Source organism: Macaca fascicularis, chromosome 8, assembly GCF_037993035.2.
Source record: "Macaca fascicularis isolate 582-1 chromosome 8, T2T-MFA8v1.1".
Taxonomy (NCBI): domain Eukaryota; kingdom Metazoa; phylum Chordata; class Mammalia; order Primates; family Cercopithecidae; genus Macaca; species Macaca fascicularis.
Genome location: NC_088382.1, coordinates 122,233,653 through 122,261,303, shown reverse-complemented (window position 1 = coordinate 122,261,303; position 27,651 = coordinate 122,233,653). Strand labels below are relative to the sequence as shown.

General features: G+C 33.4%; 1 protein-coding gene across 6 annotated transcripts in view; it reads left to right on the top strand.

Moving 5' to 3' along the window:
- The window catches only part of CSMD3 (CUB and Sushi multiple domains 3), a 1,225,248-nt gene that overhangs the window by 796,815 nt on the left and 400,782 nt on the right, over positions 1 to 27,651 (top strand). For all 6 annotated transcript variants that reach the window (XM_045398613.2, XM_045398612.2, XM_045398610.2 and 3 more), the window contains 3 exons: positions 1,224 to 1,340; positions 7,936 to 8,151; positions 9,803 to 9,991. In XM_045398613.2, the coding sequence (XP_045254548.2) occupies positions 1,224 to 1,340; positions 7,936 to 8,151; positions 9,803 to 9,991 (522 nt within the window). The remainder of the gene's footprint in view (positions 1 to 1,223; positions 1,341 to 7,935; positions 8,152 to 9,802; positions 9,992 to 27,651) is intronic.

Genomic DNA, 27,651 nt, shown 5'->3' with positions numbered 1-27,651 from the left:
TACACACACACAAACACACAGATACACAAATACACACATGTGCATGCTCAGGGGCACATATCTGGTGTCCTTTCTAAAAGTTTGCATCTCTCTTTTTTGTTACCTTTTTGTGTATTTTAAATTAATTTAACTCCCTTAATTTTCATTCTTGTGTTCATTGAGAAATTTTATTCTAGCTGCACGACACACAGTCCTTTGAAATAGAGACTGTAGGTTTTAATTCAGTAGACATTTCACTCATCATATTTCACTTAACAAATTCATATGTTATAGTGTTAGGTGCTTTGGAGAGACTTCAAAACTCACTTTTCTAGTGTGCTGGGGAAGTGGGGCAAGGATCAAATTAGACAAGGGTACATGTTGCATTCATGATTCTTACTACCCTTGGCTGTGTCTAAGAGTTGGCCTTTTCAAGTGAAATAGAATAAGGAGTCAACAAATTCTCTGCTCATACTAGAATAAAAATGCTTACTAGGCAATTTTTTTTTTTTGCCTCCTCCAGTTTTCAATTTTGATAAAATTGTCTGGTGTACCATAAGCACTGATGGCTGTTGAATATAGTAGAAGACCTTGATTTGTTCTCAAGGAAATGAATATCAACTCAAATATTATTTGTTGACCTAAGATTAACTTATTTTTATTATCTTAGAATATTTACTTACAAAACTACATCCCTTCAAAAGATCCTTTTTGTTTATAATATTTCCTAGAAAAATACAGAAGTACAGAAGCAGCCTTGGAAACTTTTACAACTCACTTCATAGTTTTGAAAGGAATCCTATAAGGAATAACACATATCCCTTTAGGAATCTATATCAAACAATTTTATACAATTAGCAATTCATTTTCTTAGTGCTTAATAAGAGGGATTGCTGAACAATTAATTACTCATATTTAATTTACCACCAATTTATGCAAATACTGCTTATAATTAGAAATGTATTAGCACATACTTCAAATTCAAATGTGGAAAGTTGAGTCATGTTCCCTTGGGTACAGTACTAATTCTCAGATGCTACTGAGTACCCTTTTCTTCTCTAGTGATACAATGGATAAAATGATTTACTAGTATTGGAAAAGGTCTTAATACACACCTGCTATTACAAGGATGTAGCTTAAGCAAAGATAATGTGACTCCTCAATTCAAGAAAGGAGATAAGAGATTTATTCACCCTCTGTCTCTCTCACTGTTGATCACATGGCTCTATTTCTTTGTATTTCAGCATTATGTGGAGGAGATGTTAGAGGGCCTAGTGGAACAATCTTATCACCTGGTTACCCGGAATTTTATCCAAATTCTCTGAATTGTACATGGACTGTTGATGTAACCCATGGAAAAGGTAATTTGCCTCATGAAATAATAATTGGACTGTCTTCTGAATTTTCATTGAGTCTATTTTTATTTAATTTTCCTTCACATGTTCTTTTGCATGAGCAAAAACAGATCAATACTACAGTATGCTAAAACACATTTCAATTTAAATAATTGCAACAAAAATTATATTTACTCTTCTATAGTATTATAATGTGCTCATGTTTTTACAAGGCTGGTGCTATGAGAGATTTGTTTAGTTTTGATATAATAAACTAATGATATTTGAATTTTTTGTAACAAGAAAACGTCAAATAAGATGGCTGTAGTTTCTGACATAGTGTTAAGAAGTTGATTTCAGGAGTTCAAAGGGGAATATGAGATGCTCTGATATGCTGAGCCAATTTTAAAGCAACTAGTATATGTTTATACAAACTTGTTTATGAATGTTTCTGTTTTTGTTTATAATAATTATATTATTTAATTTATAGGCATTCTATAAATATCTGTGTCTCAGATTCTTTAGTACAGAGCTGCAGATATGTCTCACATAAATAGAGTAAAATTGCACTCTGCATAAGTAGATGTTAATAAATGTCCTTTTACAAATAAACAAATAAGTAAAAGGCTCTGTAGTATTAAATATGGTTCATTCACGAGATTCAACCAGACTCATAAAACTTTTACAACCTACTTCACTGTTTTGAAAGGAATTCTATAAAGAATGACATGCATCCCTTTAGGAATCTATAACAAACAATTTTACGTAATTAATAATTCATTTTCTTAGTGCTTAATAAGAAGGACTGCTAAACAATTAATTACTCATGTTTAATTTACCATCCATTTTTGCAAATATTGCTTATAATTAGAAATGTATAAGTAGGTACTTCAAATTTATCAAGGTACAGTGTAATTTATCAAGGCAACAACTTATCAATGGTAAAATGACCATTCCAATATATGAAAACAAAAAATATATTAAAGTTATTTACTTGAAGATCTCCATGGGCTGATCTTCTAAAGGAGCTACTTTATTCATTTTAAAACCTGATTTTGATAAGTACCCTTTATTTTAGCTCTGTTGCTTTATTACATTATTGAATTTTACTACTAAATTGTATTTATTGAAAATAAATAATTTTTTTAGAAAATCTAAAAAAAGAAAAAATCAAAATAAAATACTTTTAGCAATAAGATGTTACAATTAAAACTAAAGCCTTATGTTTAATACATTTAAATGTATTGTGTTTTCACAAATAAAGTTTGCCTTTGATAAAATTACATATTATTTTATCAGGAAGTGAGAATTATGTCAGGACAATTTTAGTTAGATTTCTACAATGAATTAAATATTATTGAGAAAAAAGTGTTTTTAAAACGAGTATTCTGGTACTGAATAGCAGGAATGAAGTAGAAGACTTTGTAAACTATGATTTTTGTCATTCTTTATTAGTAGAAGACTCTGCTGGAAGCTAAACAAGTATCCTATTATTCCATTGCAAAGTAGATTAATGGAGTTTAAAATAAGCTCCCTGATATTATAGAAGGGAATGGAGTGCTACATACTGCTTGCTATGTAAATAGAGGTTTAATTAACACTTAAAGTTTTGCATCTTCACAGGTTGCAAGTGTTAATTAAATCCGTATTTACATGGCAAGAGATGCAGATGTAGATGCCTTTGTTTTAAGAGCCAGCTGAGTTTGTTTGAAGTACAACTCTTCCAAAGTGTAGCCAAAGTTTCTTGAAGGAAAATCTCAAAGTTGGGAGAAATATTCAAGGTAATATAGTCTAACCTCTTTCTCAGAAAACTAGTTTCTCTGTATAGTGTTTCAGAAACAGGATGAACTGACCTGTTATGGATATTTCTGTTGATAAGGACTGTACTCCTTGGGAAAACTTGCTCATTTTTTACATATTTAGTTGTTTAAAAATTATTCTGCAGCCGTTATCCCTGTTCTGCTCTCTGGAGCTACACCAAAAAAGCAGCCTAATCTTTGCTCCAACCAAAATTTCCTCAAACACACCAACTCACAGTTCTGAGACTACCATGTTTTTCATGTCCTCTATCCCTAGATCTTTATTCTAAGTATTTTCTACCCAGACTAAACACTCCTAGTTCCTTTAATTCATCATAAGATAATATTTTCATGTTCATCACCACTCTAATCAACTTTCTCTGGATACGTTCCAGCTTATCTCTTTAAAATGTGGTTTTCTAAAACTGAACACATCATGGCACAGTGTAACACTAAAATTATTTTCATTAAAGAAGAAAGTATTTGTGTTAATTAACTTTTTTGCTACCATGTTATACTACTAATTGATAAGAAGTTTGTAGTAATGTAAATCATCTTTTTAGATTACTGGGACTTAAAATACAGATAAATTAAATTCCTAAAATTCTATAATTATACAATTGCTTTTTTTTCTATCTTCAGTGCAAACTTTTATATTTATCCCTGTTACATTTTATCATATCGATTTTGATTCAGACTTCCTATGAGATCATTTTGAAGTGATTTACATTTCACTTACATTCACATTATATAGTCAGAATGTTCTTATGTAAGTATGATCATTAGTACTTTAAGAATCTTTTTTTTTTTTTTTTTTTTTTTTTGAGACGGAGTCTCACTCTGTCGCCCGGGCCGGATCTCAGCTCACTGCAAGCTCCGCCTCCCGGGTTTACGTCATTCTCCTGCCTCAGCCTCCCGAGTAGCTGGGACTATAGGCGCCCGCCACCTCGCCCGGCTAGTTTTTTGTATTTTTTTAGTAGAGACGGGGTTTCACTGTGTTAGCCAGGATGGTCTCGATCTCCTGGCCTCGTGATCCGCCCGTCTCGGCCTCCCAAAGTGCTGGGATTACAGTCTTGAGCCACCGCGCCCGGCCGAGTTTATAAGAATCTTAACAAGTATAGATCTAAATATCTAAGTATTTAAGAAATAATAAAATTTAAATGTGCCATCTGTAATCTCTTCACCATTAAACATGAAGTCAAAGTGTTTGAACACATACAATTGTTCAATAGTTTCAAAGTCAGTTAACTACAGTGTCATTCAGCCTACATTGCTCCTTACTTGCAGGGACATCATGAGAGCTTTTCCTTAAACACATTCTATAAATCAAGATGCTAATTATAAATAGTTACAGGAAACCTGGAGAAAAAAAGTGTACTCAGAAAAAAACCCTTAGAGTCTTAGAAGTTAGGCTGTCCTTAAATAAAGCACAGTCCACACCTATTACTTTACATATTAGGAAAAAAATAAGTCAAATGGCATCCTTTAGGTGATAGCTGGTGGCATGACTGTAACTGAAACCTAGATATTAAAGCTATTTTGACTTTAAGTACAAGCCTTTAATATACATATATCTGTACCATAAATTACCTTTATTGGGCATCCTGAATTAGCATTCTTAAGAGAAGTAATTACGATATTGAAACCACTGACTTTTTCTCCCTGCCTTGTTAGAATTGTGTGTCTTTGCCTGTTTAATCCCCTTCTTTCCAAAATGTCTATCATAGTCTGCACCATCACAAACTTCTTGCTTTTGGAAGTCATTGCCTTTTTTGCTTTAGGAGGTCATTGCTTTGGGTTTTTTTGTTGGTTTGTTTTTATTTTTGTGTTTTTCCTGAGATGGGTTCTCATCCTGTCACCCAGGCTGTTCCTGGCTCACTGCATCCTCAATCTTCCTGGGCTCAGGTGATCCTCCCACCTCAGCCTCCTGAGTAGGTGGGACTACAGGTGCATGCCACCACACTTAGTTAAGTTTTGTAGTTTTTTGTAGAGATGGGATTCTGCCGTGTTGCCCAAGCTGATCTCAAACTCCTGGATTCAAGCAATCCACCCACCTAGGCCTCCCAAAGTACTGGGATTACAAGTGTGAGCCTCCAGACCTGGATGGTCATTACGTTTGAAGGTCATTTTTATACACCTCTACGGACCCCTTTGACAAATTAGTTACCTCCATTTCTATGCTCCTATATTGACTTATATTAACCAGTTTGGCAGAATGATTAAAATTTTGGTTCATGTACCTTTTTCCTCAGATAGGCCATGAGTTACTTACATTCTTCTAAATATTTATATTCTATAATGACTAGAATATAGTAGTTTCTCAGGATCATTTTCTTATTTGGATTAATTGACCTTCGGCACAACTTCGAAGGTCTTAAGTTGTTTTGCAGTAGTGAAAGAAAGCAGATATTACCATTTAATCCATGACTTGAACAGCAGCTTCATTTTATAAAGTGGCTTGCCAGGGCTAAATAACAGGAAAAACATTAGCTCTTATTTTGGGAAATTGATCAATAGCAATAACACTTTCTGAATACTTCCTCTGTGCCAGTCACTATGCGAAGTCATTTTCATGTTACCTTATAACTGCAAAACAACTCTATTAGAGCCCTATTTTACAGATAGAGAAAGTAGGGCTCAGAAAGGTAAATAATACTTAACAGTGGCTTTGTTGGCACCAATAATTAATTCATGAAATTCTAAAATAATTCATTTTATGTATTTCAGAACAAGCACATTTTTTTCTTAAAAAATGTAAATAATATAGCATACATGATGATTTATTTCTCTTTTTTCAATCTACTCTCCTATTGTCCAACTATTTTTTTCTTAGCTTTTTAGGAGAAATAAGACTTACTTATCTGAACTTTCTACCCTTACATTATTTTGCAGGAACTAATCTGGACAGTGAACATCTTCTGTTTATTATGTCAATACCCCATTTTCCTTCCATCTGTCTAGTATCAATACTGATTTTATACTATAGAACATTTGAAAAACTGACTTAATTTTTGGACTCCCTCCAAAAGGGGTTTTGTATTCCTGCCCATTATAGAGAGGAGAAAACAAACAAATAAACAAACAAAAACAAACAAACAAAAAACAACTTACATTTTGAAAAATAATTTGAAAATAGTACCTTATATATTTCAAATCTTTCTCAAATATGAAATCTCTGGTTCATTATGCAGTAATAACCTTGTCGTGGTAATGTTTGTGTTTTCAGTCTGTTTGTTTTGGTCTCATTTTCTATCCTCTTTTTTTTTTTTTTTTTTAAACAATGGAGACTCTTAAGAATTCCCAACATTTGAAACTAAAATGTAAATGAATAAAAATGTTACTTGTCATACTCTCAGATTTTGGACTTTTCTTAGCAAATACTTGGGTAATTTTTTAGGTCAGGTATAAAAATAAAGCCCTTCAAGGGAAGGGTCCCTGTGGTAGCCATTTTTTTATTTCAGATGGCTCCTTACGCAGTATGTTGTGTGTATTTGAGTGTGTGTATTTGTGTGAAGTCATTAGTCTTTTACACGTGTTCTTGACACTGTAATTAAATACTAACATGATACCACAAGGACACTGTAATTAAATACTAACATGATACCACAAGGAGTCCACTACATACTCACTAGAAAGGAGCAAATTTAAAAGCCCCAGATTTTCAAGTATTGGAGAAGATATGGAGCAACCATATTGTCTATGGAGATGTAAATTGGCATGGCCACTTTGTAAAACAGTATTTGTTAAAGCAACACATATATTATTACCCCCATCATTCAGTAATTCCACTCCTAGATACGTACACAACAGAAAAAAGCACATACATTCACAAAAGATATACTCACATGTTCATGGCAGCACTGTCTACATTTGTGATAAAATGCAAACAACTTAAGTGACCATCAGCAGTTGAACAGGTAAATAGATGTGGTATATTCACAAAGTGGAATGCTATACTATACATCACCAAAAATGAACCACCCCCAACTACACACAATGATATTGAGAAATCTCACAAACCTAATGTTGAGTAAAATAAGTCAGATCCAAAAGAATATATATGATTCCATTCCATAAACTACAAAATATATATACAAAGCAGCAAAATTAGTTTGTGCTTTAGAAGTTGAGTGAGTGGTTACCTCTGTAAAGCTGAAATGACAGAAAAGTTTTATTAAAAAGGCTCTGGGTGTTTGTATTATTGTGACTATTGATTTGGATACTATTTGCAAAAATATTTGGTTTATGGAAACTCATTTAGCTGAACACTTATATATACATGTTTTGCATATTATATGCACAGGTTGAAATTTGTGACAGATAAATGGAGAATAATTACATTCATTTAACAAATAGCATTCCCTATGCCTGTTTTATATTTATCTTCTAAAATAAACAGCATATTTGGAAGTTAAGTTCTATAATATTAAGCATTGCTTTTATGTTGGTTGAAGGGATTGGAGAAGAAAATGGAGGCATGTACAGTATTTACCAGGAAGTTGCACCTCTATTGTAAACAAAATATATGTATTTATTTTGAAATTTTCAGAAAACCAGGTAATTTTTTTTCAGGCATTGGTTTTTTAATTTTATTTTCAAGCAGTTTCCAAGACATGACTCATTATATCTCTTTTAATGAATCTGAAGGAAAAACACACATAAAAAGAATAATACGATATATATTTGGAATATTTTATAGTAATGTCTCTCATTTTCAGAAAATTTAATTAGAAGGAAAGCCCTGGCTAATAGGTAGTTTGACAGTAACTCTCTGTGTTTTACTAATCTACCTGTAAATTCAGTGTTCCTATTTTTCTTAATAGGTGTGCAGTTCAACTTCCACACTTTTCATTTGGAAGACCATCATGACTACTTACTGATCACAGAGAATGGCAGTTTTACCCAACCACTGGCACGCCTGACTGGTTCAGATCTTCCTCCAACAATCAATGCTGGTCTCTATGGAAATTTCAGGGCTCAATTGCGTTTCATTTCAGATTTTTCAATATCATATGAAGGATTTAACATTACATTCTCTGGTGAGAAAATAAACAAAAAACAAAAGAGCTCATTCAATAACTTTTAAAAAAATCAATTTTTTCAAGATATGAGCATAACTAATGATGAAACAGAGAGTGAAAAATAGCAGAATAGAAGAAAAAGTTTTAAAAAAAGAAAGCAAAGTAATATCTGTCAAGTTTAAGGAAAGATTGGAATAGATTGAAGATTATCTCTAGTAATAAATAAGGGAAAAAGCAAAAATTAATTAATTTGCTGTAAATCTACTGGAAGTACAATAATTACATTTCTTTAATTTACAAAAATTCTGCAAAATTCTAACAGAGGTCAAAACTAGCTAAAATGCCTAGTAAATGCAAAATGAAAATTAAAATATATATTTTAAAATTTCAGTTAGACTCAAAAATGAAATGAGAATTAATCCAGTTATTTCCTTGTTTTATGTGCCTAGGAAAAGACATAGAAGGCATAACCAACAGGCTAGTATTAAGATAAACCTAATTTATTATTCTGGAATTAGATAATCTGTAATCAAATTAGCATAGTTACTCCTTTCTTCTAGTATAATCTTATTTATAGACAATAGTATTACTTGGATTACAGGGAGAAAAAAAGTATGAGACCAAAGAGAATAAAATGTATTCCCACCACTTAGAGCTCTACTTTCAATTTGAATGAACACAACTAGCTATTTCTTAATACAGACACAAATTAATAAGTAAATGTTATGACAACTTGCTAATATTAAAATGATACAAGCACTAACCTTATTCTTAAACAACTATTTTAGTATTTGGATGAAAATATTGGGATGCTAAAATCATAAAAGTATTTTATCATGAGTAGTAAATGAACATAACCTAGAATGTTAGAAAAAAAAATCCAAGTTATTTTTTTAAAGCATAAAATATTAGCTAATCAACATGAAGCAATGCCTCTTGTTCTTTATTGCAATTACACAGTAACTGCTCTGGGAATATTTTTAGATAAGCTACTTCTTCTTAGGACTGTATATAAATTATAATGTTTAATCAACTCTACTGTTTCATACCCTGAAGACTGTTTAGTTGTTCATTTTCATAATGCTCATTTATTGCCTGGGGAAAAGTTCCTATAAAAATCCATAATATAATAATTTTCAATGTGTGGTCACTTCAGTCTCACGTAAACCCTTGCATCTCAAGTTATGTGTTTTTCAGAATATGCATTAGCTGAACTTCTTGTATACAAGAAGCAGAAGGGCCTTTATCATTTAAATGTAAAATATTAAGCAAAATGCATTTCAAAAGTGCAAATGATTTCATTTCAAATGTTATTTTGTGTTTGAAAATATGCAGTTCTTATACCATTACAAGTCAAAAATACATGAAATAAAAATGTTTCTAATGCAGAAAAAACAATAAGATAAAAAGCTATATTTTATTATTCAGAAGGTGATATTTTCTCATCTATATTGAATACCGCACATACAAATATTTATCAAGTTATTAGCTATTTTACAAAAGAAGAAACATATGTGTGCCATTTGTATGTTCTGATAGCTAGTCATATAGTCACTTCTAAATATATGACTAGGTTCTAAAAACAATAGGAATACACCCTTAAAAGTAACCACTATCATTTTCTTTGTCCTTTCCTCCCCTGCGGGGAAATTTTCTCTCTAATTTACAGAATATAACCTTGAACCTTGTGAAGATCCTGGCATTCCTCAATATGGTAGTCGAATTGGGTTCAACTTTGGGGTTGGTGACACTCTGACCTTCTCATGCTCATCGGGTTATCGACTGGAAGGAACATCAGAGATCATCTGTCTTGGTGGTGGCCGACGAGTGTGGAGTGCACCTCTGCCAAGGTGTGTGGGTACGTGGTCAGCTGCTTTCATTTGCTTGTATGTGTAGTCACTGTCCATGGAGTTGCATGGTTACACCCTTCGTTTTTTATAATCTGTTGAATTTCTTCATTTATTTCACATTAGTTATTTCAATTTTTTTTCTATTTGGCAATCTGGTGTAACTGAATTAACTTCTCTACTGCTCCATTCAAGAAACCATGCTTCTAAATTTGTTTTCAGATAGGGATAATAAATGAATTAGATAGGTAGGTAGATAGATAGATAGATAGAAATATGATAGATACATAGATATATGGAGATAGATAGATGATATAGATAGGCAGGTAGGTAGGTAGGTAGATAGATGAAGGATAGAAATAGAATCATATTTTGAGAGCTCACAGAAAATGGAATTCTTGTATTCTATTGATAGTATATTCTGACTAAGGTTTTTACAATATTTTATAACTTAAAATTAACATGCATAAAAGATGATTACAAGAGAAAGTGTCAAATGAAGAATAGGTAATTAATTTAAAGGCTGTCAATGAATTTATTGGCTCACTATTTGATAAATAAGAGAGCTATTCATTCATGTTGTGCAATAAAAAATAACTATAATTAAAGTATTGGAAGTGTGAAGTCATCATCTCAATCTTTGGAAGTAAATATTTTGACTGATAAAAAGAAAACAATGTTCAGTAGAAAAAATAAAGGGCTTTTCATTAAGACTTAAATCATTCCCTATTTAAATTAGAAAATATTAAGGCAAGAACTTCTCGCTGTTTAGTGATTATCAGTACATCTTATGATAGAATGAGATTCAAATGGCCATTTTATAATTATTTTATAAAGTTATTGAAAATTATCACAAGCACTTAATTTGATTATAAATCTAATTATGAGTCACAAATCTGTGTAAGTTATAATATGCTATAAAATCAGGAAAATTGGTAGAGATTTGAAATGTGGTTTAAGCCCCTGCTCTTTACTGTGGATACAAAATGCCCCACAGATTGAAATGAGAATGAAGAAGTGATATCCTTTTTGCCTCATTCAATTTATTGTCCCATATATAGAATGTGGGAATTCCTGTGGAACCACAAATTAAGCCCAAAAATATGACCATCCAAGTTAATATGGGTCTGAAGTCTTTGATTGTAATGAGATTGTTTTCAAGACACATAACAGATGAAATTTCTTTTTAAAATCACAGATTTTTATAGAAATGGCACAAGCAACCATAGAGGCTTGAAGTTGGGAGGTGATAAGTAATCATACTCTCAGGGCATCTTTTCCAGGAGCTATACAGGATGCATTTTATTTATTTTTTTAAGGACATTTTGTTTTTACTGTTGCTACTACTGCTACTGCCACCTTTGAAATTCCTGCACTTTACTTCATTATGCCCATTTTCATTTTCATGACTATTTTCAAAGGTAATTAATGAAACCTTTGGAATAGTCCAAGTTAGGACTACAGAGTGCCTGACCATTTGATATTTGGTCAATTCACTTTTCTAAACTTCATTTTTCTCATCAGTCAAATGGTTACAACTCTAGCACCTAACTCATTGTTGTGAGTTAGTTATGAGGATTTAAAGAAATTAATGATGTAAATCAGACACCTGGCACAATCCCCGGAATATAGGAAGCATTCAGAATTTAGATTTTATTTTAACTAATTGTTTTGAGTATAATCTGCTGTCTCTCCAGCCTGTCAACTTAGTTTATAAAATCAATTATAGTAGGAAATAATTCCATTTTATAAAACACTAACATTATGAGGACCTGCTAAGCTCTTTTATGTAAAGTCATTGCATTTAATCCTTACTAAAATCCTGATTTTATTATCTCTTCCACTTTTCATTAGAAGAAGTCTGAGCCTTAGAGATGCTAAATAACTTGCCCAAGATCATTAAGATTGTAAGAGGTAGCACTATGATTTTTGTAGTGATCTGTTTCATTCCAAAGCCCAATTTTTTCTTCACTAGTATCTAAGGAAACGTGATTCTAGAAAGAATATATCATACGGAATTAACATTTTCTCTCAGAGTAACCGAATACATGCCAGGCTGTTATATAGGTTAAAGAAAAAAAAAGTGCTTACTTGTACATTTTAAAAATTTAGTTTATATTTATGATATATTTTAATAAATGGATTTATGAAAACCTGGCATTGCAAAAATCTAACATTGAGTTAATTTTGTTTTATTAAGGTGTTTCTTTGAGATGGGTTTATTCGTTGCCTAAATCTTTAATGGGAAGGATGAAAGAAAATTACCCTGTGGACAAATTTAGAAAGCAAAGTTATTATCATGGGAATTCCCCCCACTCATTTTCAGATTAGCTGTGCTTGCTTTTAAGCTTATTAAAATTTACAATTAATTCAATTGACCTTAATAAATTCCACTGTAGGCATACATTTAAGTCCCAAGATGGGTAGAAATATTCCTTTAAAAAGAAATATTTTTTAAATGTTACTTCTCCAATTTTTTTGAACTTTTTTCTTTACTGCTTTGCTTATGTTTCAGATCAAATTTGTTCCTTCTTGAATTTCTAATTCTAAACATACATATGTATATATTTCTAATTTTGTTTTTTCCCCCCAAATTTTAGTCTTTATTCACATAAAATGTATGTTATTTGTAACCATTCATCTGAGCAGATGTCCAGTTTTAGGAATGCTAGTTTATTTGGACAGCTTTTATTTCTTCTTAACCTCTTTGTACTTGTTACTTCATATATCCTAACACCAATTCTTTATTTCATACTTGTTTTAAAAAATCATTATTTAGTCTTCAGCGTTGCCAACTGCATAGAAAGCATAGATTAACAATAGCCAAATTATTAAGTAAGTTGTATTCCAAAAGTTTGCTTCTGTTTCAGTTATTTGGAATCTAAACATTCTTTTCCTGGCACAAGGGTACAAATGATGGATACACTCCCAGAACAAACCTCAGATGAGGTTTTAAATTTTATATAAAGTATGAAACTAATATTAACATTTACTAAAATGATTTGTGTATATATACATTATATAAGGCATCTGACTTCAGACAGTAAGGGAACTGATAAAGCTAGTTTTGGAAACTTACTTTACATTTTATTTATATAAATTTTGATTCAATATTTAGTGTACAGGTTGATTGGTATCTCCATTTCTTGTAGTAGAATTGGGCAAAATTTATCTTATTCTGGATGTTGAATGAGGAATAAACAATATTTTTCTTTAAACAATTTCCTACATAAGCTTTGAATTTATGTTTAAAGTTTTAACGAAATATTAAAATGTAATAATACCATAATGTGGCCATTTATGTCTATGAAAAATTCTGTCATGTAATATCTCATTCCAAAACCCCCAAATGTTGTGAAAGTAAGTTTAATACAACTATCTTATCAATAAAGATATGATATCTATAAAAATACTCAAGGTTGAACACAAACCCAAGGGCAGATTCATGATTATCACAATGTTCTGAGTCCAAGTCCTGTGTACGGTCCACAGTAGCACACCATTGTCTTTGACTGGAGACTCTGATAAAGTTGGGAGGAAATCTGGCCTGCATTATAGTTGACACTTGGCTTCAGAGAACTTCGTATGCTTGTCCTCTATTTAACTAGAGGAAAATCTCTTCAACCATGGCCCATTTATCTGATGTTGTTTAAATGCAGAGAAATTTGTAGAAGCAGGAGAAGAGTCTTGACAGAAATCAAGAGTATAACAGGAAAAGTTTTATTATGCTATTAGTAGCTAAGTACTCGATACACAAAATCTCGTTTACTAGTTAGTAATCAAGATGAAAGTTTTACTTTCTGAAACAGATATTTATGTATCTCTAATTATACTTCACTTTTTGGGAAAAACTTTAAAAACAGGAAAAATGATATTTTAGTTAAGATGTTTTGTATTTGAATGATTTTCCTGGAGAGCCATGTTTCTCAGAAATGAATATCTGATCACCTTTTTAAGTGGCAACCAAATACCCAACAGCAAATAAATAAATAAATAAAATAAAAATAAATAAAAAAATTAAAAAGTACCCGTAAGTTGATAAGTTGATTAAAATAAAAAACACTTTCCTTTTTTGTTTAAGAGATAAGTACATGATTTCTTTTTCTAAAGTTTGCATTACAAAAACACTGTCATTTACTTTGCTATCTTTTTAAATCAGGAAAATCTTGCATGTCTTCACTCAGCATCCAAATATACCAGGAACCAAGCCAGGCCATGTTGCAAATAAACAAGGAGCTAATGAAAGAACATGTTGTGTTGGAAAGTAGATTAGCAAGTTAAATATTAGTAATGATTTGTCTTTAGGCAGGAGTCCACATATTTTAAGAAGCCTACACATTTTGAAGTGATTTCAAAGACATTAATTCATTCATCCTCATAATCCCTCATTTAACACATCTTCTGTTTCTAATTTCATGTGTCATTGATTTTTTTATCTGACTTTGGACAAGTAACAACATCTTGCCTTAATCATGAGTCAAATGAGAAAAATGATAACTCTATATTACACATCTACTTATTATTCTCACTTTTCTGACTTTTCAGATGATATATGATGATAGTTATTTATTTCTTAGTTTAAAAATAAATGTCAACAAGAGAGGAAACTGGGTGTGCAGCATATATGCGAACTGTCTGGACTATGATTGTAACTTCTCTGTGAACCTAAAACTATTCCAAAATGAAAATGTATTAAAAATTCAAAATATGAAAGAATAAAGTGCATTTGAAGAGGCAATTTCTCTTGAAAGAAATTCTACTTATTTTATCTTAACCTCCAAGCTCTCTATACTAAAATTATATCTATCAGATGCTCACACATGTATATCAAGTATGACTGATCTATCCAAGATTTTATATATATATAAAAGTGTTCTAGTGAGTAATATAAAGAAATATGTATTTACTTCTTTCTTGTATGATTAGGACTGAATGTATTGATTTCATTGTTTAACAATATAAAAGCATCTAGAATATTAACTTATATTTGCTCAATGCTATCTAGATTTTTAAAAGAATTTCTTGCTCAAAACCTTATGAAGTAAGCAGAGGAGGTGTTATTCCTTTTTAGCAGTTGAGAAAATGCATGCTCGGGAATGTTACAATTAATAAGTAAAAGAAATGTACCAGAGGCAAAGTTTTGTAATTCTTAGATGAGTGTTGTGGCATTTCAAGCAACATTGCTTTATTACCTTATTTATTGATACACCATTTGCAAGTTAGAAGACCATCATTTTTTATACAATAGACCAGGGGTGGACAAACTTTTTCTGTAAAGTGCTCCACAGTAAATATTTAGGGCTTTGCAGTCCACATGGTTTCAGTTACAATTACTGAACTCTGCTATTGTATGAAAAAAAAATAGACAATAGACAATACATGAATGAATTGATGTGGCTGTATTCCAATAAAACTTTATTTACAAAAACAAAAATCTGGATATGGCCCTGGAGCCATAGTTTGCTGGCCCTTGCAACAGACTTATCAAGCTTAATCAACTTAAACATGCCTTTTGCATTGGGGCATTTCTTAGTCATTGATCCTTTAGGGAAAGAAGAAAGGATACTTTACCCATTCTCTAATTTTTCATCCTGGACTCCATTTATTAAACTCGTAATGTATATATTACTAGGAGGAAATATTTCTCTTTTTTTTTTTTTTAAAGAATATTTGGAGTGTGTGTGTGTGTGTGTGTGTGTGTGTGTGTGCGCGCGCGCGCGCAAACACTGATGTAGCTTTTTGGTAACATAATTCTCAACCATCTCCAAATCTATCCATATACTCAAATGTCTTCTAAGTACACTGGACCTCTCCATATGGATGTCCTCCCACAAGCACATTGACTTTACACTGCCAAGACAAAACTCATTATCTCCTCAGCCAAATCAGCCTTTCTTTCTGCACTCTTTATTTCAGTTATGGCAACACTCTCATTCAATCATCCAAGCTAGAAATTGCATTATCTTTCACTCCTACTTCCCTCTCTTTTTATCCATATCAGAGCAGTCATTATGACTTACCACCTAAAAATATTGCTCAAATTTACCACCATTTTCGTTCTCACTGCCTTTGTCCTTGCCCAGCTCTCATTGGTCCTCAAAAAGGTTAACACAGTAGCATAAGAATAATAATGCGTGGTAGCCATTGTGTTAAACCCTGTATAAATATTTCACTTCACATATCCTTTATACAAATCATTTAAGAAGATATTGTCATTCCATTTTATAATACGACTGGATGATTAATTATATAACTTGATAAAAAGCTTAAAACCTACTCTTTCTGACTTTCATGTCCAAATTTTAGCAGTTATGTGCATAATCTCATTGTGTTACCTCTTTTTTCCTAGCTGGAATTCCTGTTTCCGGCTTTCCCTCATCTAATTTATCTTCAATATTGAAACTAGTTATATTAGATTTTTATTGATTAGTAATAGATTAACACAAATTTAGAGACTTTATACAACACATTTACTTTCTCATGGTTTCTGTGGGTTGAGAGTCTGGACATGATTTAGACCCTCTTCTCAGGGTCCACAAACTACAATTAATGTGTTAACCAGGGCTGAGTTCTCACCTGAGGTTCAGGGTCCTCTCCAAGGTCACATGGTTATATTGGAAGCAATCAGTTCCTTGTAGTTGTGGAACTGAAAGCTTCAATTCTTTGCTCAATTCTGTCCACAGTTCCTTACCATGTAGTCTTCTGGAATACAGCTGCTTACTTCATCAAGCCAGCAAGAAAAGTCTCTCTGGTGAATCTGCTAGGAAGGTGAAGATGAAGCTTTTTTTTTTTTTTTTTTTTTTTTTTTTTTTCCCCTTGGGGGACGGAGTCTCACTATGTCACCCAGGCTGAAGTGCAGTGGCGTGATCTCGGCTCACTGCAAGTTCCGTCTCCTGGATTCACGCCATTCTCCTGCCTCAGCCTCCCTAGTAGCTGGGACTACAGGACTCCCGCCACGGCACCCTGTTAATTTTTTGTATTTTTAGTGGAGACGGGGTTTCACCGTGTTAGCCAGGATGGCCTCCATCTCCTGACCTCGTGATCCGCCCGCCTCGGCCTCCCAAAGTGCTGGGATTACAGGCATGAGCCACCACGCCCGGCGGGAAGATGAAGTTTTATAGAAGGTAACAGGGAGTGATGAAGGGAAAGCCATAGATCCTGCGTATACTCAGGAAAGGAGATTGGCTTAAGGCATAATTGCTTAAAAAAAAAAAAAAAAAAAGAGGTATCATGGGATTCAACTTAAAGTCTGTCCACCATACCAGTTATCCTTTGAAAGAACAGATCGTCTGTCTATTTCCTGTGTAAACCACTAAGTAATTTGATATTGCCCACTGGATAAAGTCACGTTTTTTTTGTGTTTTTTTTTGTTTGTTTGTTTGTTTGTTTGTTTTGAGAAAGAGTCTCGCTCTGTCGCCCAGTACCCAGCCTGGAGTACAGTGGCGCGATCTCCGCTCACTGCAAGCTCCGCCCCCTGGGTTCACACCATTCTCCTACCTCAGCCTCCCGTGTATCTGGGACTACAGGCGCCCGCCACCACTCCCGGCTAATTTTTTTTTTTTTTTTTTTTTTTTTTTTTTTTTTTGTATTTTTAGTAGAGACGGGGTTTCACCGTGTTAGCCAGGATGGTCTCGATATCCTGACCTCGTGATCCGCCCGTCTCAGCCTCCCAAAGTGCTGGGATTACAGGCGTGAGCCATGCGCCCGGCCAAAGTCACAATTTCTTACCTCCTCTCATGAGTTAGCTTTAGTGTCTTCTACTTACATTTCTCTACATGGCTATGTGCATCCTAGAATACAGCCACAAAATGTTACATGCCATTGAAAATGTGCCAACCATTTTCTGAACTTTATGATTTTAAGGCTATATTGAAGTCTAGTGCATGCAAATGACCAAACTCTCACTTGTGTTTACATAAGCAAATGATTTTTTTCATCTGTAAGAATATGGGTTTCAAAGTACAGTAAGACCAGTCTGAGCAAAATAATGAGACGCCTTCTCTATAAAAAAAATGTAAAGAGCTTCTGCACAGCAAAAGAAACTACCATCAGAGTGAACAGGCAACCTACAGAATGGGAGAAAATGTTTGCAATCTACTCATCTGACAAAGGGCTAATATCCAGAACCTACAAAGAACTCAAAGGAATTTACAAGAAAAAAACAAACAACCCCATCAAAAAGTGGGCAAAGGATATGAACAGACATTTCTCAAAAGAAGACATTCATACAGCCAACAGACACATGAAAAAATGCTCATCATCACTGGCCATCAAAGAAATGCAAATCAAAACCACAATGAGATACCCATCTCACACCAGTTAGAATGGCGATCATTAAAAAGTCAGGAAACAACAGGTGCTGGAGAGGATATGGAGAAATAGGAACACTTTTACACTGTTGGTGGGATTGTAAACTAGTTCAACCATTATGGAAAACAGTATGGCGATTCCTCAAGGATCTAGAACTAGATGTACCATATGACCCAGCCATCCCATTACTGGGTATATACCCAAAGGATTATAAATCATGCTGCTATAAAGACACATGCACACGTATGTTTATTGCGGCACTATTCACAATAGCAAAGACTTGGAATCAACCCAAATGTCCATCAGTGACAGACTGGATTAAGAAAATGTGGCAGATATACACCATGGAATACTATGCAGCCATAAAAAAGGATGAGTTTGTGTCCTTTGTAGGGACATGGATGCAGCTGGAAACCATCATTCTTAGCAAACTATCACAAGAACAGAAAACCAAACACCGCATGTTCTCACTCATAGGTGGGAACTGAACAATGAGATCTCTTGGACTCGGGAAGGGGAACATCACACACCGGGGCCTATCATGGGGAGGGGAGGGGGGGGAGGGATTGCATTGGGAGTTATACCTGATGTAAATGACGAGTTGATGGGTGCTGACGAGTTGATGGGTGCAGCACAGCAACATGGCACAAGTATACATATGTAACAAACCTGCATGTTATGCACATGTACCCTAGAACTTAAAGTATAATAATAATAAAAAATAAATTTTTTAAAAAATGTAAAAATTAGTTAGGCATGGTGGTGTGTGACGGCAGTCTCAGCCACTGGGGAGGCTGAGGTAGGAGATTGCTTGAACCCAGGAGTTCAAGAGGGCAGTGAGCTACAATGGTGCCACCACCACACTCCAACCTGGGCAACAGCGCAAGATGCTGTCTCTAAAAAAAATAATAATAATAAAATCACAGTGAGAAAACACAGAAATCATTGTTTGGTTGCTGAAGCAGCCTTTGCTTTTTAATCTGTTGAGCTCCATTCCCATTACCCTACCTGCCATCGTTCAAGACAGTATTATCTATCATTATCTACCTTATTATTGTAATAGTTTAAACAGCACTCTAATCTTCATTCTTGTGCCTTTTTCCTTAAACCAAACTATGGAGTCAGAAAGAACCTCCTGTGATACAAATTTGATTATGTCACTCTCTTACTTAAAATCCTCCATCGTTCTCCATTGCCCTTAAGATAAATTCTGAATGTTACTCTCTCACCCCCAATCTCCACTCCATAATTTGGCCTAATCCCTTCATCCTTTAAACTCACCTCTTTTACTCATTCTGATAAGCCCTCCTTGACCTCCCAAGAGTATGTTAGATGTCCTTCCTACGAGTTGCATGAGCCTTTCCATATTTTCCCTTTCTAGATTTCATCATGCTATATTGAATTGCCTTTTTATCTACAACAGTGTTTAGCATATAGAAAGCTTTCAGTAAATTTGTTGACTTGATAAAGAAATGAATGTGTAATATAGGCAAAATTCCTTTACTTCCACATTTTCAACTTCATTTACATGAACAAAGCTGTGCTCGAGAAGAAAATAGAGTGAATTCTGCCTAACACCAATAAAGGACTATAATTGCCATTTCAACCTTAGCTGTCACACTGTTCTTTAGTCTATAATGCATTTGCTGTGGAGTTATTTACACACAATTTCTCAAGTCTAATAAGTAAACCAACCAACCAACCAACAAGTAATTAAGATGCCTGAAAAGACTACTAAGAAGAGGCTTATAATTATGATTGATAGAAACAGAAAGATAAATTTATACAAATTGAATATGGTGAGAAAATGATGAATTCTGTACCTGTATATGGAATAATTCTTTCCCTAATATGCGGTAAAATTCAGAGCTTAACAGGGAAAATAGCTGATTCAAAAACTTTTTCAATGAGTTTAAAAAGTAAGGTAAAAAAGGTGCATGATAGAAATAGTATCCACAAGAATACAAGGGACCAATACACATTTCCTATTTAATGAAATTAGATTGTGGACTGCAAACTTCAATTCTTACTCACTTGGGGTTTGCAGACAAACAGATTTACAGACAGCCTTTTAGAATGCAGACAATTCATTAGTATATAAGTTTCTGAATTTATTTTATTATACTGTAGCTGGCACATGAATAAGGGCGATTTTACCTGATAGCTGTAAGTCCTTCGAAGGTGGAGCCTGGATCTTAGTTATCTTTATACTTTCTGTGTGTCTGCCATAAACTTTGGCATATAACAGGTGCTCATTCTGAACAGAAGACTATATGAAGTAAATTCACCATGTGATCATCAAGAACCAACTTAACAGAGTAGACCCTGACCTATCTATATGGTGATTCATCCATAGGGAGGATTTCATTAATTCTCATGTTATTAGAATCTCAAATTTCTTAGGATAAAAATTTTTGAATTTTATGAGGACTTAAAATAGGAGACTCCTAAAAATACCTCATTTTCTATATACGTCCTCATGCTCTGACTGTAAATCTTGTTGCAAGCCAAAATTTGACTGCTAATTGGAAAGTTCGAAGATAGGTTTGGGGATTACAGAGAGGACACAGACTTCTTAAAAGAGAGTTTGAGTTACAGAAGAGAGGCAAAGAGTGGAGTGTTGTGTGGACTCTCTGTTGCAGAGGGTCATGTGCTAGAAGCAATTGCAAGAGTGAGACTTTCACACCAGAAAAAATTACAAAAGTGCCAGAATAACTTGCTCTTTGTATAAACTCTGGGTAACCTCTTCCTAGTTTTGGAATTTGCCCAAGTTCAGAAATCCCTAGAGCATACCTTTACTTTGGCTATGTCTAAGAAATTTAACCTACACATATTGGAAAATATGCTGGAAAAAAAGAAAAACTATAATAGAGCTCAAAGTAATGCTTTAAAGCAAAAATAAATGTTATAATACTAAGCTAGAACATATGATATTCATCAACTTTGCCATCAGACAATTTTGGCTTTTAGCTTAATATGTCTTTACTTAATTAGTTTACTGGTCCCTAGTATATATTAATGCCAGATAAGGAATATTTTACCTGAGGTAATAATAAAAGCTAATATTTGCTATGTGTTTATTATATGCTAAGTTTGGTCTTATGAGCTATGAATAAGGGCCCTGAGACACAGGGAGGTTAAGCAGTTTTTCCTAGGAAAATATATTAACAGTATTTTTATTCAAAGCAAGTTAGATTGGGAGCAACTTTTTGCTATAAGTCGTAAAGAATTAAAACATTAAATAAGTCAGTGTAGTTCGATATTCTGTCTATATCCCCAAACTGGTTCTTGCTTACAACAGTGGCATCTGTGGTTCTCAGGAAATACTATCATCTGGCAGTGTAGATAACTGGAGAAGATAATTAAATGCTATTGCTACTTGTAACTGAATTAGATCTTGATGTCATATCTCAGGAGAGGGTAGGATTTAATTGAAGTTGGAATAGACTGACAGTACCTAAAATTATTTTGAAACTGGGAAGAAAGGTAATTGTCACATTAGGTAAATAGATTTTAAAATTTGTTCTAATTCCATTTTTAAAAATAAAATCCATGTGTCTTTTTGTTCTGTATATGTGGGTATATAGATTATTTTTACTTTTAGCCTTATAATATTAAAAATAATAGCAGAAAATATATATGCCATTAATACAGAGGCTGATTTCTAATAAAGATTTTATTGTTTGTCATCTGCTTAATGCACTTAGCTAAGATAGATTCAAATATACCTAGGACTTTGAAAACAGACAAAAGGACATTGGAACAAACTAGGACTATAAATTAGTAACAGTGCATTATACTAAGGAACCAATTGGCCTTCAGTTTGGTGGCACCAACAGGGGTGGACTTAAGGTTGAATACGAGAGGGTAGGACTGCCATTATTCTGCCTAGTAAATGCGTTCAGTCCCCAATGAAAATATTATGGGTATGAGATAAAATGAATTTCATTTTTTCACTATCATTTCAGTTTTTTTTTTTTTCTATTTTGTCTTTACCTCAAGCTTACCCTTCTCAAATCCAGCTCCTTCACTGTAGGATAAAGCAGCTGAAGTCATTCTTTGTTTATTATACCAAGATAGTTGCCATGGAAATAATATAATGTTATAAAATACGTATCGTAAATTAAATCCAGAGTCAAGAAGGAACATATGGGTCGGGTAGAGATTGTGTGCTTATTTAAATAAACAATATCCTTGGTAATCATAAAAAATGTCAAGGTAAATTACAGAGAAAACATAGAGAAAAATGAACTTAGAACTTTAGGAAATTCTTCGCAGAATTTAAATATTGCACTTCAAGCAGATGCTTTTTTAAAGGAGTTAGGGGATTATTAACCTCCCCCAAACTACTTTTCTGGCTATGAACCATTTTTCTACATCTCTGCGTTGTACCCAAGTACTCTCTTTGTAGCTCTCTTTGAATCCCAGGTCAGTTATTGGTATGCTCAATGTGTAAGTAACATTTCTCTTCATGTGTTTTAATCAGTCGTCAAAGGGTGTGTTTCAAAAGGTGATGGATAGCTTTTATTTCGTGCATTTTACTCTTTCTTTTTGAATTTGCACTAGTTGATGTTTTATTATATCTGGCTACCAAATGCTGCAGGCATAAAACATTAACCTTTTCCTATCGTATAAAATTAGAATCTCAATTGAATCTGACCACTATTTTCTAAAAGAAATTCTGAGCCTTTTTTGTCCTGAAAAACGTTTGATTTTCATTTTTCCGGACATTGTTTTGTTTTTCTGATAATGTAAAATGATTTCTCACTTGTTCAATCATGATATTTGAGATGACTTGATGTAATGTGCTTGTGTAAAATACTGAACTAAGGCTTGCTCTGTATCTATAAAAGGATAAGTAAGTTTTACCAGTTTTCAATTTGGAAAATTTCTAATTAAACTCCACTGACTAGGGTCTAATCTGGGCATGCCACCATATCCCAAATTTCCTGTGATCTTGGAAAAAAATATGAACATGTCATTACAGATTTGTTTCTCAAGTAAATTTTCAAGGATATCATCATTAACTTTATCACGTTTTCTTTTCTTTTTTTTCCTCTGGAATCCCCTCCCCTGAAACATACTCATTTGATTGCATTGTATTTATTGATCTCACAATGCCTTTCTCATAAAATCAAAAACAAACAAATAAATATACAAATAAATACCTAAAAAGAAACAAGCAGGAATAAAGATTACATGCAAATTGCTTAGACTTAATGAGCATACCATTGATGAGTTTGACTTGTCAAAACCAAATGCCCTAGATATGGAAATCATATCCCATATCTTTAAAGAATTTTCAGGCTTTTAGTAGTCTGCCAAAAGCTATAAGGGAGAAAGAAGTGAAGTAACATTATTGAGTGTTCAGCATGTACATGGTGGTACCTTGCCTAGTACTTTTGTTCATTTACATAAAGGTATCTCACCTGGTAGTTTATGTATTTCTCTCACTTACTTGCAATAATCTTAGTAGGTAGGCACTAATCTTTCTAGTTTCCATATTGGAAAAGCAGTGATCAGAGAGATGAAGTGATTCATGATAAGTGTCACAGTTAGAAGTAAAGAATAGATTTGTCTGTCTTCCAGATCTCATGGCTAAGGTTCTTTACTTCATACTTTGTTTTTTTGAATTGTCCAGAATTGTAATAATGACCTGAAGTCAAGCAGCATGAACATTTTGAACAGCATACACATTTCAGTGGACATTATATAGTTTTATTTTCTTCAGGAGGAAAAAACAAGACTAAAATAGACTAAAAATAAAGTTCTAAATTTGCCAAAGAAATTTTTCTTGAATCTGTTTACTTAATTTCAGGGTATCTATTTCTATAAATATTTAAGTCATTACCAAATTTGGAAAGCTTTTAAGAAACCTTTCTTTCTAGTTATAAGCATTGTACATAAAATGTAAATAAAAATAAAAGACTAAATTTTAGTGAATATCATAATATATTATTACAACATTAAAATTATTATTTTCTTTGTATATGGGTGACAATGTAGCATTAACAATTTTCAGGAAACTTTTAATATCTATTACGTACACTTTTTAAAGGAATATGTCCCTTCCTCTCCCATGAATAAGTGTTGTTCAGATTAACAGATCAGGATTCTCTCATTAAGCTCTCTTAACATCTAGATTTGGGATACTCCAAACTCAGCCTTTTGAAATTTAGCCTTTATTCATTTATTCACTTATCTATTCATTAATTTATCAAACTGAGTTTAAGTAACAACTAAACTGTCATGCTGCACTAGCTGATAGTGATACAGGAAAGATGAACTAGACATTAGCAATTTTTTAAGACACATAATGTATTTGATATATTTATCCCATTATTCAATAAAACTTAAATCAATATAATTCAAAAAATATTTAAGGAGCACTGACTTGAGTAGCAAAGATAAAAATGAATAAAATTTTATCATCGAAGAACTTCTATATTTTAAGGGAAAATAAATGTCTAAGACTAATTATGACACTATGATATGAGAATTAGGAATAAAACCCACAATGTAGCAAAGAAGGATTTTTTTTTTCTGGAAGGATAGGGAACAGCTTCTCAAAAATGACGTATTTGTGAAAATGTGCTTGATTCTGCCCAATAGAAAAGATGAGAAAGTCTCCCTAAGCAAAGCAAATAACGTTAGTAAAACAAGTCAAACTGATGTGTCTACAAATCTGTTTCAGGCTTAAGTGGCTTTTTTGCAGCTCTTTTTCGAATCCCAAGTTCAATTATAGGTATAGTCAATGTGGAGCAAACACTTCCTTCTTTTTTGCTTTTTAATAAATCCTTGAAGGACACATTTTCTACAATGAAGAATAGGTCTTATTTCATGCATTTTTCTCTGTTGTTCAGAAGTCTGAGTATATGTTTTATTAGATTGATATAGTAATAAACAGCAGCCCTGTAATAGTCCATATGGACTCAGAGAGAAAAACTCCCTAGGTTCAAATCTTGTTCATGACTTAGAAACTGTGGCAAGTTGAAAAAGATCCTTAACCCCTCTGGCTCACATTTGTAAAATGGAGATATAATGAAAAATTATTAAGTATATTGATTTCTTATGATGATTAGGCACTATGCTAAATGATTTGTGTGTATCAACCCATTCAGTATTCTAAACAAGTCTATGATGCAAAAAACTGCCATCATCAATATCTCCGGTATGCAAATGAGACCAATGAGATACACAAAAGTTGCTTAACTAGCTATGTGTGCCAGATAACGCAATGCCCATTGCCTTACTTTTACATCATTATGGAGTCCCTATTAATTCAGCATAAATGAACTTAAATTCATTATTTTGCATACAGACCAAATTAGAAGGTCTAATCTGTCTTCAAGAAATGTGACGTTGAAAACACAACATTTATCATTGTTTGGTCTAACAAGATAAGAACTAGACACATTGAAAAGCAAACAAGACTTAGATGTTGGAGAACATTGTACATTGTTTAAAGAGTGATGGACATCCATTAAGGTGTTTTAAGCAAAGAAATAACATGTTTAAGTTTACATCTTACAACATCTTTCAGTCTCTTATATTTATGAATAACAAATTTAGGCTTCTCTAGCTTTAGTTTGGTTTACTGAAGCTAGAGAAACCTGTTAGGAAGGGGTTCTAATACCCCATACATAACATCATGGGGCAGAACAGTACAATTGGACAGTAGAGGACACTTTTGAGAATTGAAGAATATTGGTGCTAAAGATCTTCAGAATGTTTGATTACATACTCCTTAATTTGTTTAAGTTATATTCAGAAACATTCCCTAATAAGATCCCAATTCCTGGAATAAATTAGGACAACATCTTCAATTCCAAAGCAGACATTTGGTTTCCCAATCGGAATTCACATAGCTCCTCTTTTATGTGTTCTTTCATTGCTTTTATATCCTAGCCAGATCTCATGCTTTTCTAAGAGCCAGTCTCCTTTTGAGTGTACCACAGAGAGAGAATGAGAAATACTACTCCTATGGCGTGGTTTTTAGGCTCCAGATGAGGTGTATTCCAGTTGAATACACAGTCTGGGGATCATAAGAGAGACTATATTTGAGAAAAAGTTACAGGGTATTAGCATATAGACATTTTTGAAAGCCAAGAAATTGGATAAGATAAGCAAGACATTAAGTCTACACTGAGAAGAAGCCAAGCCCTAGGGCTCAGCAATGTTGAGAAATGCGGGAGATATAAAAGAGCCAGCAAAGGAGACTGAGAAGAGGGAGTCTGTAAAATATGAGAAAAACAAGTAAAAAAATGTTGGCCTAGAGGCTAAATAGGAATGATTTCAAGGAGTAAGAGATAATCCCTTCCACAAATGCTACTTACTAAAATGTTGAAAATGCAAATATACATGGCCACAGGGAAACCACTGGTGACCTTGATAAAGGCAGTTTCATTGTCAGAGTGAGACTGAGAAAATGGGAGGAGAAGTGCAGACAGTGAATCTAGGCAACTCTTTTGAGGAATTTTGCTGAGAAGAAGGAAATTAAGTGAAATGAAGTGCTAGCTAGAGGGGAAAGTTGAATTAATAGAGATTTTTCCTTTAACTTTTTATTATAAAATTTGTCAAATATGCAACAAAGTTGACAGAGGATGTCTGTATACCTACTATCTGGGTTTAACAATTATTGATATTTTGCCATATATGTTTTTATTTTTATATTAATTAATTAATTAATTTATTTTTTGAGGCGGGCTTTCGCTCTTTTGCCCAGGCTGGAGTGCAATGGCATGATCTCAGCTCACCGCAACCTCCGCCTCCCAGGTTCAAGCGATTCTCCTGCCTCAGCCTCCTGAGTAGCTGGAATTACAGGCATGCGCCACCATGCCCGGCTAATTTTGTATTTTTATTAGAGACGAGATTTCTCCATGTTGGTCAGGCTGATCTTGAACTCTAACCTCAGGTGATCCGCCCGCCTTGGCCTCCAAAATGCTGGGATTACAGGCATGAGACACTGTTCCCGGCCTGCCATATAAGTTTTTATGTTACATTTTCTGTAACATTTGAAAGTACATTTCAGATGCTGACAAAAGACCAATGAGATATGAGGAGGTGAAAGGGGAATTTTATTTATTATTTTTTAACATTATTATTATACTTTAAGTTCTAGGGTGCATATGCACAATGTGCAGGTTTGTTACGTATGTATACATGTGCCATGTTGGTGTGCTGCACCCATTAACTCGTCATTTACATTAGGTATATCTCCTAATGCTATCCCTCCCCCTCCCCCACAATAGGCCCCAGTGTGTGATGTTCCCCTTCCTGTGTCCAAGTGATCTCATTGTTCAATTCCCACCCATAAGTGAGAACATGTGGTGTTTGGTTTTCTGTTCTTGTGATAGTTTGC